The 17,368-nt window shown below is 35.4% G+C and overlaps 1 protein-coding gene across 43 annotated transcripts in view; it reads left to right on the forward strand.

Moving 5' to 3' along the window:
• Lar (tyrosine-protein phosphatase Lar) overlaps positions 1-17,368 on the forward strand; it is a 1,659,242-nt gene that overhangs the window by 1,237,483 nt on the left and 404,391 nt on the right. For 42 of the 43 annotated variants that reach the window (XM_067764572.1, XM_067764575.1, XM_067764574.1 and 39 more), the window contains 3 exons: positions 5,247-5,288; positions 9,387-9,518; positions 9,971-10,132. In XM_067764572.1, coding sequence (XP_067620673.1) covers positions 5,247-5,288; positions 9,387-9,518; positions 9,971-10,132 — 336 coding nt within the window. The remainder of the gene's footprint in view (positions 1-5,246; positions 5,289-9,386; positions 9,519-9,970; positions 10,133-17,368) is intronic. The other variant, XM_067764610.1, reaches the window with a different exon arrangement.

The raw sequence follows: 17,368 nt of genomic DNA on the forward strand, positions 1-17,368 counted from the left end.
TATTGCGTCAATAAACCAATCCAATTACAATGTTTCATCCCTTTTTCATATCTGGTATAGAATTATAGCGTGGTCATAGTCGAATTTCGGCCATTTATTTATACCAAGATAAAGTGAGTTCAGATAAGAACGTGACCTAAGTTTAGTAAAGATATGTCGATTTTTGCTCAAGTTATCGTGTTAACGGCCGAGCGAAAGGACAGAAGGTCGACTGTGTATAAAAACTGGGTGTGGCTTCAACCGATTTCGCCCATTTTCACAGAAAATGTTATCGTCATAGAATCTATATTTCTACCAAATTTCACAAGGATTGGTTAATTTTTGTTCGACTTATAGCATTAAAAGTATTCTAGACAAATTAAAGTGAAAAGGGCGGAGCCACGCCCATTTTGAAATTTTCTGTTATTTTGGTATTTTGCTGCACCATATCATTACTGGAGTTGAATGTTGACATAATTTACTTATATACTGTAAATATATTCAATTTTTTGTTATAGTTTGACTTAAAAAAATTTTTTTTTAAAAAGTGGGCGTGTTCGTCATCCGATTTTGCTAATTTTTATTTAGCACACATATAGGAATAGGAGTAACGCTCTTGCCAAATTTCATCATGATATCTTCAACGACTGCCAAATTACTGCCAAATTACGGCTTGCGGTGCCACGCCCGTTTTCCCAAATTTTATAAATTTTGTATTCTACGTCATAAGGTCAACCCACCTACCAAGTTTCATTACTTTATCCGTCTTTGGTAATGAATTAACGCACTTTTTGAGTTTTTCGAAATTTTCGATATCGAAAAAGTGGGCGTGGTTATAATCCGATTTTGTTCATTTTAAATAGCGATCTGGGATGAGTGCCCAGAAACCCACGTACCAAATTTCATCAAGATACCTCAAAATTTACTCAAGTTATCGTGTTAACGGACAGACGGACGGACCGACATGGCTAAATAAATTTCTTTTTTCGCCCAGATAATTTTGATATATAGAAGTCTATATCTATCTCGATTAGTTTATGCCGTTACGGATTACCGCTATGCGAACAAAGTTAATATACTCTGTGAGCTCTGCTCAGCTGAGTATAAATATCATCAATACTGATTGAAACAAAAGCCATGGCGTATACGTAATTTTCTAGTTTAGAATTCCCCATTCTTTGCGTGTACACGTGACAGCGTTAAAAGAAATAAAATAAAATCAATAGCGATGCCAAAATGAATTTCAATTTAAATTATAAGATAACGAATCGTTGCGATTTTCCTTCTACACTTCTCTGGCACTTTTCATTTATTTAGCGTCTTATTTTACTTTCGCTTTTCTCCGCGGTTCTCATCAACGGCTGCGACCAAGCGTTTAAAATTGTGCAGACAATAGCAAAATAAATGAAATGTGCAAAGAAGAGAAGAGAAAAAGTCTTTATTAAAAAATAAAGTGTACAAGATGTTGCCAAAGCTGCTGTTGTTGTTCGAAAATGATTGAACGTGATGTTACTATGTTACTGAAAGAAAAGCAGATTAAAAAAATCTGTATTTGCTGTTCGATTGCAATCAGTACAATGTTCGACTGCGTCAATGTGTATGATAGTAGGTGTGTTTTTGCATGTATTAGTATTATATGCATGCTTCGTACATATGTATATCATAAACAAATATGTACGCAAGATGTCGTGATGTCGTGATGTCATGATGTCACATGCAAAGGTGCATCTCGAATTATGTGTGTGATTTACTAAAAGTCAAATTTGAGATAAACGTGAATCACGAAACATTGGATGAAGGAATTCCATTTAAACGAACGGTTTTGTTGTTAATATATTAATCCAAGGTATGCAGAGGTGTGATACCTCTTTTTAGCGAGTAATTATATAATGATGACTACTTTGAACTAAGGTTGCTAAAAAAACGTATGTTAAATCGTATATAACCAGCCAGAAATCTTCAAAAAATCCAAAATATTTGTAATCCCTATTTTACATACCCTAACCAGATTAACCAAACAAGTTTTTTCGAAGGATCTCAGAGGAATTTTAGCTGTAACCGGGCATTGGGGGGCATAATATGTTCAACAGCCTGCTTGATAGTTCCTAAATACTGGCTTTTGACAGAGACTTTCCAAATAGCAAGAACTTCTGCTTGACACTCACTACTATCTTTCGGTAGTTGAAATGAAGTAGACATCTTTAGAGAATCCGATTAGATTCCGTGATGTCGATGTAGCTTCGTATGCGGTTATCAGCTGCGATTGAGCCTATATTCCTTAATGAGAAGATATTACTACCATCTACACTCAGCTGTCTATATGTTGATAAGTTATTTATTGCGCAGCTAGTATTCTCTTCGGCTCATATCTAGTCCAATAATGTGCCAGGTGCTTGCTGATGTCACATTTCTGCAAATTGTGCCACCACGAGGAGAAGATTTTCTTGACACAGGCAACTTTGTACGCTGCCCGAAAAAGGTTTTTCTACAGCTTCGACTCTGTCTCCATATTTCCTGTAGATGGGATCTACAGAGCTTATACTTGAGGGATTGGTGTCAATCATTACCCATTTACGCTTAGACACTTGTTAAATTTTGAGCGCTTCGTGACTCCGCCTCTACTCCCTTAACATTGTAAGTACTGAAATTATGGAAAAATAAGGCATTAAATATATTTATAACATCAGTGGAGAAATGGTTGTAGCCGTTGACCTGAAGACCCATTATATTTGAGCAGCAACAATCAACGCCCTCCGTTCTGAGAACGACCTTAAAGCTCTCTGATGCAGTTTTGTAATGCTGACCTGATATCGTAGAGGTCGTCCCCTTAGTCCACTCCCCAAGGTTGAGCTGACTTTGGTAGTTTTTGGCATAGTTCGATATCATCCAGATGATCATCTCGTGCTTCTAATGCCGGAAAATATGTCCGTACATAACCACTTCCTCGTTATTGTAATATAATTTGGTGAATACGTTGTAAAATTCCCAAGATATTGTGTTTCTGTTTTCAATAAAGACAAAAGCTACTGACCCTCAATTTAATACCATTGTTGTTAAACTTTTTCGGCTTTATTTTGAAACTTAACGGAACAAGAAGGCTAGAATCTTAAATGGGTTTTAAATCCAATTCCACTTGTTTAAAATTGGCTGTTTAGTTTAACACTGTTTGTCTTAACTGTTTCAATTTTTTTTAAATTGCAAGTCTACATCTCTCTGGTTTAAGGTTGGGCGCACAAGTTTTTACGAAATCTAGCATCGTTTAAAATTTAAAACAAATTTGTTTTTGTAGTCCAGAAAGTTTAAAATGTATACAAAAACGTTTAATCGTTTATCAATATTTTGCTATCGATCTCATGCTCAGCGAACTCGTTTGGTTGAGATAATACAACTCATTTACCCGTGAATTTGAAAAGACGGCGTGGTCACACCACTGTAAGAGATTTCACGAGAAATTTTATTAGCGCTGATTATTTTTTTTTCTTGAAAATTGCCGAATTCCATCTAAGACCAACGTTTTTAAACAGCATACCTTGCAACTGAGTATCTTAGTTAAGTTTATTAAAATCAAAATTTATTATCCTATAATAAAGTTTTATGAAAATTTTATTGCTAAATCCTTAGCTTAATTTAAGTTCGTACTACGTAATATATTCGGTAAAAATATATATCTATTTTTATTGTAACCAATTTAATTGTATTTAATTAGCGACACAAAGTCCTATGCTTTAAAAATTTTTTTTCGATATAAGAGATGGTACTGGTATAAAGGCAGATACCTCTATCCATGCATGCATGAATGCCCAGCTGCACTCTTTGAAATTTTTCCCCAAGTACTGGCCTTTTGTTGCTATTTCCTTTAAACACAATAAGGTAAATATATACCCTACATATTTAATACAAATTGTGTGGAATATTTTAAGGCTCGTTCAACGGAACTTAATCAGTAACATAGGATTTTCTAGCAGTGCATTATTAGCATTGTTTGGCTGTTCACTATTATAACAGTACTATTTAAATTGTTTTTGTTTTTATCGGCCTATTGATAAATCATTCAAGGTTCGAATCGAGCTCAAGGCCAGAACAATAATTTTTTTCTAATGATAATTATTGTTATTTTTTTTTTTTTTTTTTTTTAATTTTTCCAAATTTGATCTATCTGCGCAGTTATGGCAGGTTGTCTGAAACATTTTCTACTTACTATTCCAAAAACAAAATACAATTTTTCAAATTTGGAAAAATTAAAAAAAAAAAATAACAATAATTATCATTAGAAAAAAATTAGAGTACTATTTAAATATATTTAACTAGCGAAATGAGCTCACTATACATTTTTCTTGTTATGGAAATTACAAAAACGTTTCAAAATTTCCACACGGCGAAGGTTAATAGGACCTGTTTTTGAATTTTACCTTTTCATCAATTAGATTTTCAAGAGCTGTATTTTGAACTCGAAATCTCCAACGTTCACACGTCATACCGTAGCGGAAGTCATTGATCAAGTTCCGTTGAACGAGCCTTAAATTATTCCACACAATTTGGTTAAAAGAATATAGTATATAATTTTGTATAAACAAATTACAAAATGGGCAGCGGAGCATTCATATGGCTTAGGGAATAGAGACATCGGTCTTTGCAGCAGTATGAAGTATAATGAAGTGAAATTCAGAAACATGTCCTAGTAAGCAATGCCGTGCGCAAATTTTACAATCTTTCTCTAATACTAGTAAACAATTTAAAAAGTGTATAATTTTAAAACCACTTATTAACATCTAAACGGGTTTCATAAACAAAAAAATTTATTTGAAAATATTAGATGTTTAACATTATTTAATAAATTATCACAATTAAAACGAGCTTTTTATTTAGACAACGAAAATTACATGACTGAATAAATCAAAAGCATATGCTTTGGTGAATTCAAAAAATATATGTATATATAGTATGTCTGTGGATATTTTATCATTAGGGCTTTAACAAATACAATGCTAATTAAAATCTGACAAAACTAATTTACTAATTCATTGTAATGAAAATGCATTAAAAAAACAAAATCAAACAAACAATTTATTTGCCTTTATGGCGTAACGAAATAACGAACATAATCAGATTGGCGTGCAAAAAAATAAAAATACTTATTATATTAATAGTATAAATTAGTTTACATAATAAATACGTAACACATTAAAAATTAAGCAAAATGATAATAAAAAAACAAAAAAGAAATCAAAACCAAAAACAAATAAAATTAATGTTCCTGTGTGTTGCAGATGCAAATTTTTCGGATTTTCCATATATACAATATCTAACACGTAAGTTTTTGAGTGTGTGGGTTTAATAAAGTGCATTTAAAATAAGGCATTTAAATTATACGATTTAGAAATTATAGATTTACTTCTACAGAAGCAATTTAGATTTACTTCTACCCCAAAAAAAAGCTATGATACATTGTTGTCATCCGCGGGCTTAGGAAGCTTTGGTGATGAGGTCTTAGTTTTTTGTAAAAAAAATGCTACGCTACATATTCTACACGTCACTAAATACTTATTTCAAAACAAAACTTTTCAAAAGCTTTCACCAAATAGAGCTTTCGTTGAAGAAAAGCTTTTACCAAAACAAAGTTCAATTCGAACGCTTGCAGCAAGCTGCTAAGCTACACATTTTACACTTCACTGCGTACGGGTGTTAAAACAAGGTTTCTCAGAAAGTATCACTAAACAAATTTTGGTTAAAAAAAAAACTTTCTTTTTAAAAAAAGCTTTCCTACCAAAAAAAAGTTTACTTAAAAGGTGCTCTACACCTCTAAACTCAACAAAGCTTTAAGCGAGAGCTTTCGAAAGCTTTAACCATTTTGCATGGAATCATACTTAAAATGTTTTTGAAGAGCGTAAGCACTGAAACTAGTCTTTGAATAAGACAGTTACAAACGCGCTACAGCAACAGAATTTTCTTTCTTTGACTAAATGTTAATGTAAATGCGTTTAAAAGCTATGATACATAGCTTAGGAGGGTTTCGTGATATTGTTTTTAATAATGTGATAAAAACGTTATGCTATATAATTTACACTTCACTCAACACTTAATTCAAAACAAAGTTTTAGGGGCTTTCACTAAAAAAAAACTCGGTTCAAAGAAAGCTTTCGTTAAAAAAATGGTTACCTACAAAAAAAAGTTTACCTAAAAGTAGCTATAACCCTGCATGGTTATTAACAAACATAACATTGAATAAGCTTGAAAGCTTTTACCGAGGGCTTTACAAAGCTTTTGTCATTTCTAAAGCAGCATAAAGTATTTCAATAAACAATATGTTGATTTAATTGCACATGATAATTTTCCTCAGAGTACAATTTTTGTGGCATTTAATTTTTTTGTCTTATTTAACTTTAAAAATTTGTAGGGCATTCAACCATCATTTTCCGCCAACTCATCAAAGTATATAAATTATTTGCATTCTTGCTTCCGTTATAAATATTTTCGTTCATAAAACATTAATTTTACCTTTCGCTTGAATAAGTGAAAACAAATGTACAAATGTATGTTTGTATTTGCAACAATAAACAGGAATTTCATTAAAACTATACATCCATGTACGAGTATGTATATAATTTTAATGGTAAGCGGAAAAATTTAAAAAAGTATTCATGTGGAGAAAAAAGTTTTAAGTTTGTTAGTTTGAATCAGAGCGGTTCAAGTAATGGAAATCAATTTGAACGTAAACGTGAATTTGTTGCAATATGTTGAGTGTTCCTTCCTTAATTCCTTTCCCGAGTCTTTTCCACAAGTAACCTTTAAGAGGGTTTTTTGATCAAATTTATCTTTATAAGCCCTATTTCGCTGTTAATTATATATAAGCATTTATCACGGCATCACTGTGCTTATGAGTTTTTTAGCTACAATTTTTTTCACTTGTCATTGTGGCAATCGAAAGCTTTTTTAATTAGTCTCACTTTGGTATATAAATTTTTAAAGCTTTAAAAACTTTCAGCATATTTTTGTCGAAGTCATTCGAAAAATAGCCGAAGTTCGATGAAACCAGAAAACTACGGTGACTTTTTTTAAATTTAATTTGATTTTATTAAATTTTATTTAAATTATTAAATTTTTTTATTTCATTAAATTTTATTCTATTTAATTTAATTTAATTCTATTTAAGTTTTATTTGATTTATTCGTAACATACATATCATAACTGAACATAATTTATTATAACATTTCATAACAGAACATAATTTAACATGACATAACATAACACGATGCCACATAATATAAAATAATATAACCATGAAACACATACTCACATAATTAAACTTAACATAGCGTGGCATACCCCAACATACACGAATTTACTTGCAAATCCTCTTATTTGCAACCTTCTGCTAAATTCGAATCACTAAACTGTTGAATAAATAACTCCACTCTTCAATAATGCAAAATGGCGTTTATTAAAGTACTTCACAATAACTTATATTTCGCTTACTGATAACTTGCTTAACTCAAACTAACTCTACTATTGCCCTACAGATTGCATGCTTAATCAAAACTGACTGTAGCGCCTCTACCGTTGGTGCTTTTATACTCTGTTATTTCCTCGTTGCATCTTCTAGGCGCTTCAAGAATTTACTTAGTTACTGCCATATAATTATAACTACAGAAGCACGTGTATAGCTTCTCATATGCGCGCGTATTTGTGAGCGACACTTCCACAATTACAATTGCATACTTTCGGGAGCATCTCAGATAAGATATCTGCATGTGTTTGTGCATCTCTTCTCCTCTGCGTGTACGTACATATGTGTGGACATAATGATTTATTCGTTTATGTAGATACATGATTGATTTATGGATGTCCATACGGTCACTGCTTAGCATCGGCTTTTTATATTGTCTGGGGCAAAATGAGATGGCAGTACCCATTAGTGTTGCTAATATTCGTAACAATATATAAAATAATAAAGCTTAAAAAAACGTGTCATTACACCGATAAGCAACAACATATAGATGTATCTTATCATTATAATTTACTATTAATTACGTAAAACAACATAAAAAAACATGGCATAGCATAACAATGCAGCATAGTGTAAAATAATATAACAATTAAACCACAAGACACATACTATCATAATACAACTTAACATAACCTAACATAACACAGCATAACATAACTTTGCATGCATAAGTAACGTAATAAAACTTAACATTGCACAGCACAACAACATTTAATAACTCTACTTAACTTACTTATTATAACACAGCGTAATAAAACTTCAAACCATAACATAATGCAACTTAATATAAAGTATATATGTATTAAAATATGTGCACCATAAAAACATACTAGCTTAACGCAATATAATGACATAGTAAAACTTTGCATAGGGTAACATAACATAACGTCACATATGAAAACACCATAATAAAACTACATAGTAAAAATACACAACATAGTAAAATAACGTAACGTAACGTAGCATACATACCGTAACATTACATACCTAATAATTTAATAACATAACACAACATAATAAAACATCACATAACATAAAGAAACTTAACATTACTAAAACAAACTTCATATCAAAGTCCCTGCACAATAATATTAGAAGCTTAATATATTGTCATATTTTATACACCGTCACGATAGGAGTTTTGAACATTTTTTACGTCAAAGCTGTAAAGCTCACATACATCACAAATTTATACAATGTAAGTACATATGTATTTGCAAAAACATGAACCGAAATGTTTACACTTGTTATTAAAGGCTTAAATCTATAGCAAAGATTGGACTACCAGCCAGCAAATGTCCAATACGTCGTCATTATTGCAAACATAACGATGTGAAAAGCAAATACGCATACATATGCATGTGTGTATATGCCACGTTGTGTACCTTTTTCATTTTTTTCATATTTGCTTTTTTACAGTATTTTTAACTATCCCCTCTGTTATTTGTACTTTTTTAGTTATGCTTTGATGTTAAAAAACCTACACATAAATTTGCTTAGAAGCTTAGGCGTGAATCTTGTTACGTGCTCTTTTCCAGCTCAAACGGACTCGTTGTAGCATGTCCAATCCCCTAAACGCAAAATTGCTCATACAAATGCAAATATTGTACCCTGAAATGGGATTTAATTTTTTGTTTTATTTTTATTTTTCAATTCAAAAAAAATGTAAAAAAAATATAAAAAACTGCGATATGCCGTTACCATCAGTGCTTACCTCTTCAGTAAATGTGATCAGTTTGATTTGACAAATAATCGGTTTTAGGCGTTCTATTGCGCCCTCTTTCGCGCTAACTGCCTGCTGGTACCTTCGTTAGGGTTGGCTTGAGTTTCTCCCCTCATCAGTTTTATCAGTAAATGCTGAACTTTAACTAATTGCGTTCTTACCTTTTTTTTTCTTCTGCAGATCCACCGGAAATCATTAAGAAGCCGCAAAACCAGGGTGTTCGCGTAGGTGGTGTGGCTAGTTTCTACTGTGCTGCTCGTGGGGATCCACCACCATCGATAGTTTGGCGCAAGAATGCTAAGAAAGTATCAGGTAAGTTGAAAAAAATACAATAAAATACTTCTCAAACTTTTATGAAGAAGACAAAACCTTTCGAAACCACTTCTGCCCACCAACTTAAAAAAAAACACACCCTCGAGGTCCTTGGAAAAGCGATACAGCACATAGGAATACGTGCTTATGGGTTTAGGCTTGTATGTTGCTTGGAAGTGCGTCGAAAATTTAAATAAAATCAATTACACGCAAACATATCCGTACCACCTGAAAAGACGGGTACCGATGCTTATGCGTAACATTTATCATTTGGTATAAAAGAAAGCTACATACATATAAAGGAAGTATTTGAAAGCATGTCAAAATAATACTTTCCGAATTGTACAGTCACCATAATTACCCTGATTTCGCACAAAGACCGACCTTTCCTTTATTTGAAATCCCTTAAATAATGCAAATAGCCTAATACATATTTCTTTTTTTTTTATCAGGCACGCAATCACGTTATACGGTACTAGAACAACCGGGCGGTGTCTCGATACTACGCATTGAACCTGTACGTGCTGGACGTGATGATGCTCCATATGAATGTGTAGCTGAAAATGGTGTTGGTGATGCTGTGTCGGCTGATGCTACTTTAACTGTTTATGAAGGTAAGTGAAAATAAACGATACAAGTTTCCGAAACACTTAATTTAAGAAATATAATGTCTGGTCACAACAAACACAAAAGTGGTTAGTTTAAGTGCCATATTTTGTATGACTCCGCGTCGCAGTCTCTAAAATACACATTCTCCACTAGATAAAACAAAAAATTTCACAGTGGCAGTCAGGTTTACTATTACTCACTTTGGTTGACACGAGAAACGAATGATTCGTTGCATCGCGCTGCGTTTTACATAATTTGTACCTAAGAGAAAATGCCTAACCTTTCCCCGTAATGAAACAAAAGTAGTTAGTTGAAAGCAAACAAAGTAAAATAGTTTTAAACATTCGAAAAAATTGAACCTTCTAATCGGAGGTCACAATAGGTCATCTCTTACTGACATTCACAAGCTTGACTTGAGCGCTTTGACAGTAGAAACAGCGCTTTGAACAGTGAGGTAGGACTCCTAGTACGTACTTCAGTGAACTTAGTAGGTCGATATTTTGCCTCAAATTATTCAATAATTAGTTGTGTAAAGTTATTTGGCAACCCTTTTATGACATGAGGAGTACGATCGAATGACAAAGCAAAAGGGAGTTGAAAAGTATCAGCGAAAGCGAACGGACGTAAATTCAGGACACTTAAATATTATTCAGTTTTACAACTAAATCTTTAATGTTTTATTAATTATTATCATTCAATAAATAAACTTAAATTACAACTTAATCGTTGTGAAAGTATTACTCATTCTATCAAACGGCCATCCCGATAGAGTCAGAGTGGAACGTGAACTTCTGCAAAAATTGCAGAAACGCCTACGACGAAGTTTCATTAAAAATATCTACGTACAACAGTGTGTGCAAGTGTATTTTTGCAGTCACAACGAGAGACAATTTTTGCAAAGCGCAAACGGCACGCATAGCAAACGGCGCAACGAAGCAATTTTTGGAGTCTCAAACGCGACGGTAAAACACACAACGTTACATACACACATTGATGGGTAAACGGCGCAACGAATAAATTTTTGGAGTCTCAACGGCGATGGTAAAACACACAACGTTACATACACACGTTGAGACAGCATATACATATGTAAACGTATACAACATATATGTGAAAACAATTGCCAGACGAAATAGGCAAACGTGCACGAACAAGCAATACGAAGAATTTGAATTTGGCGTAGCAACGGCTAACCGAACGATACTGGTAGGCAGCGCTACAACAACAAAGATTGCAACGAAAACACCCTTATTGTGTGAGCAATAACGAAAGCAAGTAAGCGCAAGCATACTGGCAAAGAAAAACGAAAAGTTGTCAACGTATAGACAGCGAAAAGCAAAAATTTAATACAATTAATTCAACGACAAGAACTGATTGTATTAAGACGCAAAAAGTAAAATTCTAAGATGTTGAAGTTAACTGCGCTTAAAGTTGCTCAACTTAATGAATTATTAAATGCAAACGGTGCAACAACGACGGGCACAAAGGCCCATAAAGTTGCAAAGCTTCAGGAGTTGTTGGGAACGGACGAAATCGATCCAGACGAATTGGAGGAGAACAACACAACAAACGCAAGTGAGCTACAAAAACAAATTGATGGACTGAAGTCAATTATGGAAAAATTGACAACAGCGATCACGACAATGGCACCTATTGCAGGCAGTAGCATCGAACAAACAAATGTAAGTACGGAAAATGGTGGTACTACACCAGCACCTATAGGTGGAATTGAACATGCAACAAGTGTGCTATACGCACCACGGCAATCAACGATGACCATTCAAGATATGGTTGGAATTCTTCCCGATTTTGACCCAGTTAAAGGCACTATCACGTCAGGGCAATTCATAACGAAAATTGAACAATTAAAACAGAACTACAAATGGCCTGAGGTAATGGTATTAGTGGCGATACAACATAAATTGAAAGGCATGGCGAAACTTTGGTTGGATGCACAGCCGGTACACAGCAGTTGGTCAGACTTTGTGCAAGCGTTCTATGTAAACTTTCCGACTGGGTATAATACAGCGGAGGTGCACAAACTGATGGCCAACCGAAAACGTAAAAACAATGAAAACTATGTTGAGTTTTATTATGCGATGATATCTATTGGGCGTCAGGGTGCGCTTGATGATTTGTCAATTATTACGCACATAATTAGCGGGTTAAATGATAATGCATTATCAAAGACATTAGCGGTAATGCGATTTAAATCTTGCAGCGAATTGCTGACAGCATTAAAGAATTTAAAGGCAATGAGCAACCAAGTGACGATGAATACAGGTACAACACAGCAGCCAGTAAAAGTAGAGGGCAAGTCCAACGTTAGGACTCCAGGGCAAGTAAAGTGCTACAATTGTAACGAGCTTGGACACATAGCGGCTAAGTGTTCACAGCCAAAACGTAAGCCCAGGTGTACATCATGCTCAAAGACAGGTCACATCGCGAAAGATTGTACAAATAATAAGGCTACGGTGTTGGAGATTTCTAATGATAAGTACGTTAAGGAGGAGACTACTCCAGTAACAAAACAAATCGAAGTGGACGGCAAATCTGTAAATGCTTTTGTCGACGCTGGCAGTGGATGTTCGTTCATTAAGAAAACAGTAGCAGACCGTATGCATAACAAAGTTAAGGTGCAAAAGCAATTTATTGGTTTCGGCGGGTGCAAGGTTGAAGCATCTGAAAAACTAGAGGCAAAGATAACGATGGAGAATATGCAACGACAGGCGACCTTGTATGTTGTAGAAGATAAGCTGCTACCTGATGACGTTTTATTGGGTCGCGATATACTACAAGAATATGGCTATCGTCTAGTTGTTGATGACGGAGTCTATCATATCAACGAAGGCGATTATAATTTTAATATATCGAACGATTTATGCATCGAAGAGCGTGGTAAGGTGCTAGATCTTTTACTAATGTTTAAGTCTTGTTTTGCAGAAGACATTTGTGACATTGGGCGAGTAAAGGGTACCGAGATGTCAATTCAGGTTACGACAGGTAAACCGATTATAGGAAAGCGATACCAGGTTCCGTTTTCGCAGCGTCCAATATTGTCGGGTATAGTTCGTAAACTACTGGATTGTGGTATCATACGGAAAAGCGATTCACCAAATGCTGCATCAGTATTGCTGGTAAAAAAGAGCAACGGGGAAAGTCGAATGTGTGTCGACTTCCGAAGTCTCAACGAAGTTACGGTCAAGAAAAATTATATCATGCCAGTGGTAGAGGAACAACTCTCACGTTTAGCAGGAAATAAGTTTTTTACCACTGTTGACATGACGTCAGGCTATTATCAGGTTCCATTGGCGGAGGAATCTAAGAAGTATACGGCATTTTTGACACCAGAGGGTCTTTTTGAACATAATGTGATGCCCTTCGGGTTGGTCAATGCGCCGATGGTCTTCCAAGAAGTCATCGTTAACGTTATAAAGACGATGAAGCATCCAGATAAGGTCATCAATTACGTCGACGAGGTTATTATTGCAACGAAATCTGTCAATGAAGGTTTAGAGGTTTTGCACGATTTTTTGACAGCAGTTAAACGTCACGGCCTTACGCTGAGGCCAACAAAAAGTACATTTCTGGCAGAGGAAGTCCAATTTCTTGGACATGTTATCAATCGTGAAGGTATACGACCAGGTGAATGTAAGACAAAAGTTATCGAAGAGTTTCCGGTTCCGTCTACGGCAACAGAGGTACGACAATTTTTGGGTATAACCGGATACTTCCGTAAATTTGTAAAGAACTATGGTGTTGTAGCACGACCGCTTACAGCATTGTTACGTAAAGGTGCAATTTTCGAATGGACAAATTTGCAACGAGAGGCTTTTGAGGCACTTAAGAGCGCTATTACCACAAAACCGGTTTTAGCCATGTATGATGAGACAAAAACGCATGAAGTGCATACAGATGCCAGTTCTAAGGGTCTGTCTGGTGTGCTTATGCAACGTGAAGAAGATGGGCTGAAGCCTGTATTTTACTTTAGCAGGCAATGTAATGATGCCGAACGTAATTATGCGAGCCATGAATTGGAAGTTTTGGAGATTGTCGAAACATTGCAGCGATATAGAATGTATTTGATGGGAAAGCATTTTAAAGTGCTAACGGATTGTAATGCGGTGGCAGCAACGAAAGCAACTACGGCGCTGTTGCCTCGTATAGCTAGATGGTAGCTCAAATTGCAAGAATTTGATTTTGAGTGTGAGCATCGTCCAGGAGCGAATAACGAAGTGGCGAACGGGTTGAGCCGATGTCCAACTCTTCCATCAACTGAACCGATGACGGTTGCCGATGCAGTGTACGCTGTTACTACCATTTCGGAAGATTGGGTAGCAACGATGCAAAGGCAAGACGACAAGCTAAGGCAGATTATAGAAATCATCAACGGCAATGATGGGTTGAACGCAAAACAAATTAGAAGTGACTGTGTGATACATGGGCATCGATTGTATCGTAAGATGGGTAATGACAAACGATTGGTTGTTCCACAAGCTGTAAGGTGGCGATTAGCAAGGGCATGTCACGACGAAGCAGGGCATTTTGGTGTGGACAAAACTGTTGAACGCATATCAAAAAATTTTTGGTTTGCCCGAATGCGACCATATGTAAAGTCGTACATTGAATCTTGTCCAGACTGCTGTTTGAACAAGGTGCGCGGAGGGAAACGAGAGGCACAACTACATGTTGGGGAAGTGGTACCCATTCCGTTCAGAACTATACATCTTGATCATTTGGGACCATTTGTGCGAAGCAAGAATGGCAAGTACTATATTTTGGTTATCGTATGCGCGTTCACGAAATATGTTGTATTGAAAGCGTTAAGCAACACAAAAACAAATCCAGTATTGAATGTTATGAAAGACTACATGACCGTGTATGGGCGTCCAAAATGCGTGGTCACCGACAGAGGGACAGCTTTTACGTCCAAAGAATTTGAAAAGTTTATGGCGGATCATGACATTCAACATGTGAAGACGGCAGTGCGAAGTCCTAGAGCCAATGGACAAGCCGAACGTATAAACCGTACAGTGCTAGCATCACTTAAGTGTAGCACTAAGAATGACAAAGAATGGGACGAGGCTTTGCCACAGCTCCAATGGCAGTTGAATTCGCAAACTAACGCTACGACTAGGCAGAGTCCTAATAGCTTGGTATTCAACTATAAGCTGAAAGATGTTACAACAAATTGGTTAATACAAGCTGTGCAAGACGAAGATGAATTTGAAATTACGTGTGACGACTTTCGAACACAAGCAGTAGGGGAACGAATACAGCAAGAGCGGCTTAAATGGAAGCAGCGTTTTGATGCGCAACATCGTGCACCGAAGCCGTATAACGAAGGTGATTTGGTATTAATCACTCATGTCCCTTCTCCTACAGGTATGTCTCATAAATTAGAGCCAGCATATAAAGGACCATACATCGTTACCAAAGTCCTTCCACATGACCGTTATTTGGTTGAAGATTTACCAGACCTACAGAGGAGTCGCAAAAGGTATTCCGGGGTGTTTACCAATGACAATATGAAACCGTGGTGCACCTTAGGAGCAGAAGATTGCGACGAGACAAATTCAATTATCAACGATTCCGAAGAAGAGATAAATATAGAAAGTTCCAACAATGCAAAATCGTCCAGGGGAGACGATTCATCAGGAACGGCCGAGCTGTAAAGTTATTTGGCAACCCTTTTATGACATGAGGAGTACGATGGAATGACAAAGCAAAAGGGAGTTGAAAAGTATCAGCGAAAGCGAACGGACGTCAATTCAGGACACTTAACTATTATTCATTTTTACAACTAAATCTTTAATGTTTTATTAATTATTATCATTCAATAAATAAACTTAAATTACAACTTAATCGTTGTGAAAGTATTACTCATTCTATCAAACGGCCATCCCGATAGTTGCGAAGAGAAAAAATTTTGTTACACCTTTCTAAGTACTGTTTTTCGGGGCTCCGCTATGTTCACGTGAGGTTAGCTAAGCACTCTTTTAAAAACTTACTTATACTACACTCATCTTAATGCGACTTAGTTGGTATTTTATCGCGTATTAAGCGCTTATTAGTTGCGAAAAGAAAAATTTTATCACTTTTTTAAGTTCGCATGAAGCGGACTTATATTCCTCTGAGAAAAATTCGACCTAGCTGGTATACTGTAGCGCATTATTCACTAATTAGTCGCAGAATGAGAAGTGTGTTCACTCTTCTTTAAGTGCTTTTCGTTTTTGGTGCTTCGCTCAGCAGACGGGAAACTACCTATTAATTTTTTGATCCGCCCAAGGTGTCCCGCTAACTTCGGGTTCATAGTTATTCTTCACTTATTGATAAGTGCTTTTCCTACAGCATAATTATCTTAATACATATGCATGTGGCGATCTAGTGCGAATTTCCTTTTCCAACTTCTTTGAACCGATTTGAACACAAATTTTCGTTGAACTAAATTTTTTGATTTTCTTGAACTGTTAATTTGCATTTGCATTCTCTCTCTTCTTTATATTAGAAAAGTTTTGGCATTTAATCCAAACCAAAAATTTAGATAGCAAATAAGAAAGCAAAAACGATAAGAAGCCAAAACCAGTATGAAGTTCTGTCAGACTTTAATTGCATTTTCTAAAATATCATGGTACAAAAAGAAACAAAAATAAATTATTTTAACGAAAGCAGTGAAAATGAGAAGAATTGTAAGCGCTCACAACTTTACACGTAACTATATTGCAGATATTCACCGTTTATCTCAGTGCACATTGCCATAGCGCAGGGTAAAATAATTAAAGTGAAGAAAACTTGAGTTTAATTGACTTCATTGGACCGATCAGGGTAAGGTATCGAAACACAAATTACCGTCATGTGTCGGAAGATGTTAACACCGGGATACCTATTCAAGAAACCAATGAAATGTTATGAAAAGTGAGCTTCAGACATAACTAGCCGATATTACGCTAGATACCAAATCAAAGCAATGCTCACGCTATTTTTGGAAATTTGGTTTTTCCCTCGATTGCTTGATCTTGGACTTGAACCACTTGTACGCCTGCTTAGAACCTGACAGAGCGAACGACTTTTCACGCGATTCTTCTACAAATCTCTTAAAGTCCGTCACCAAGGTTGGTTTGTCTTTTCTATGATAAGAACACTCTTAATATGTCAGGTATATCATCCCTGGTAAGGGTTCTCACTGTTCAGTGTGTAGTTGGTATAGTAAGAGCTACTTATCGCTAAAAGCATCACAGTGC

The sequence above is a fragment of the Eurosta solidaginis genome, chromosome 2, assembly GCF_040869045.1.
Source record: "Eurosta solidaginis isolate ZX-2024a chromosome 2, ASM4086904v1, whole genome shotgun sequence".
NCBI classification, from domain to species: domain Eukaryota; kingdom Metazoa; phylum Arthropoda; class Insecta; order Diptera; family Tephritidae; genus Eurosta; species Eurosta solidaginis.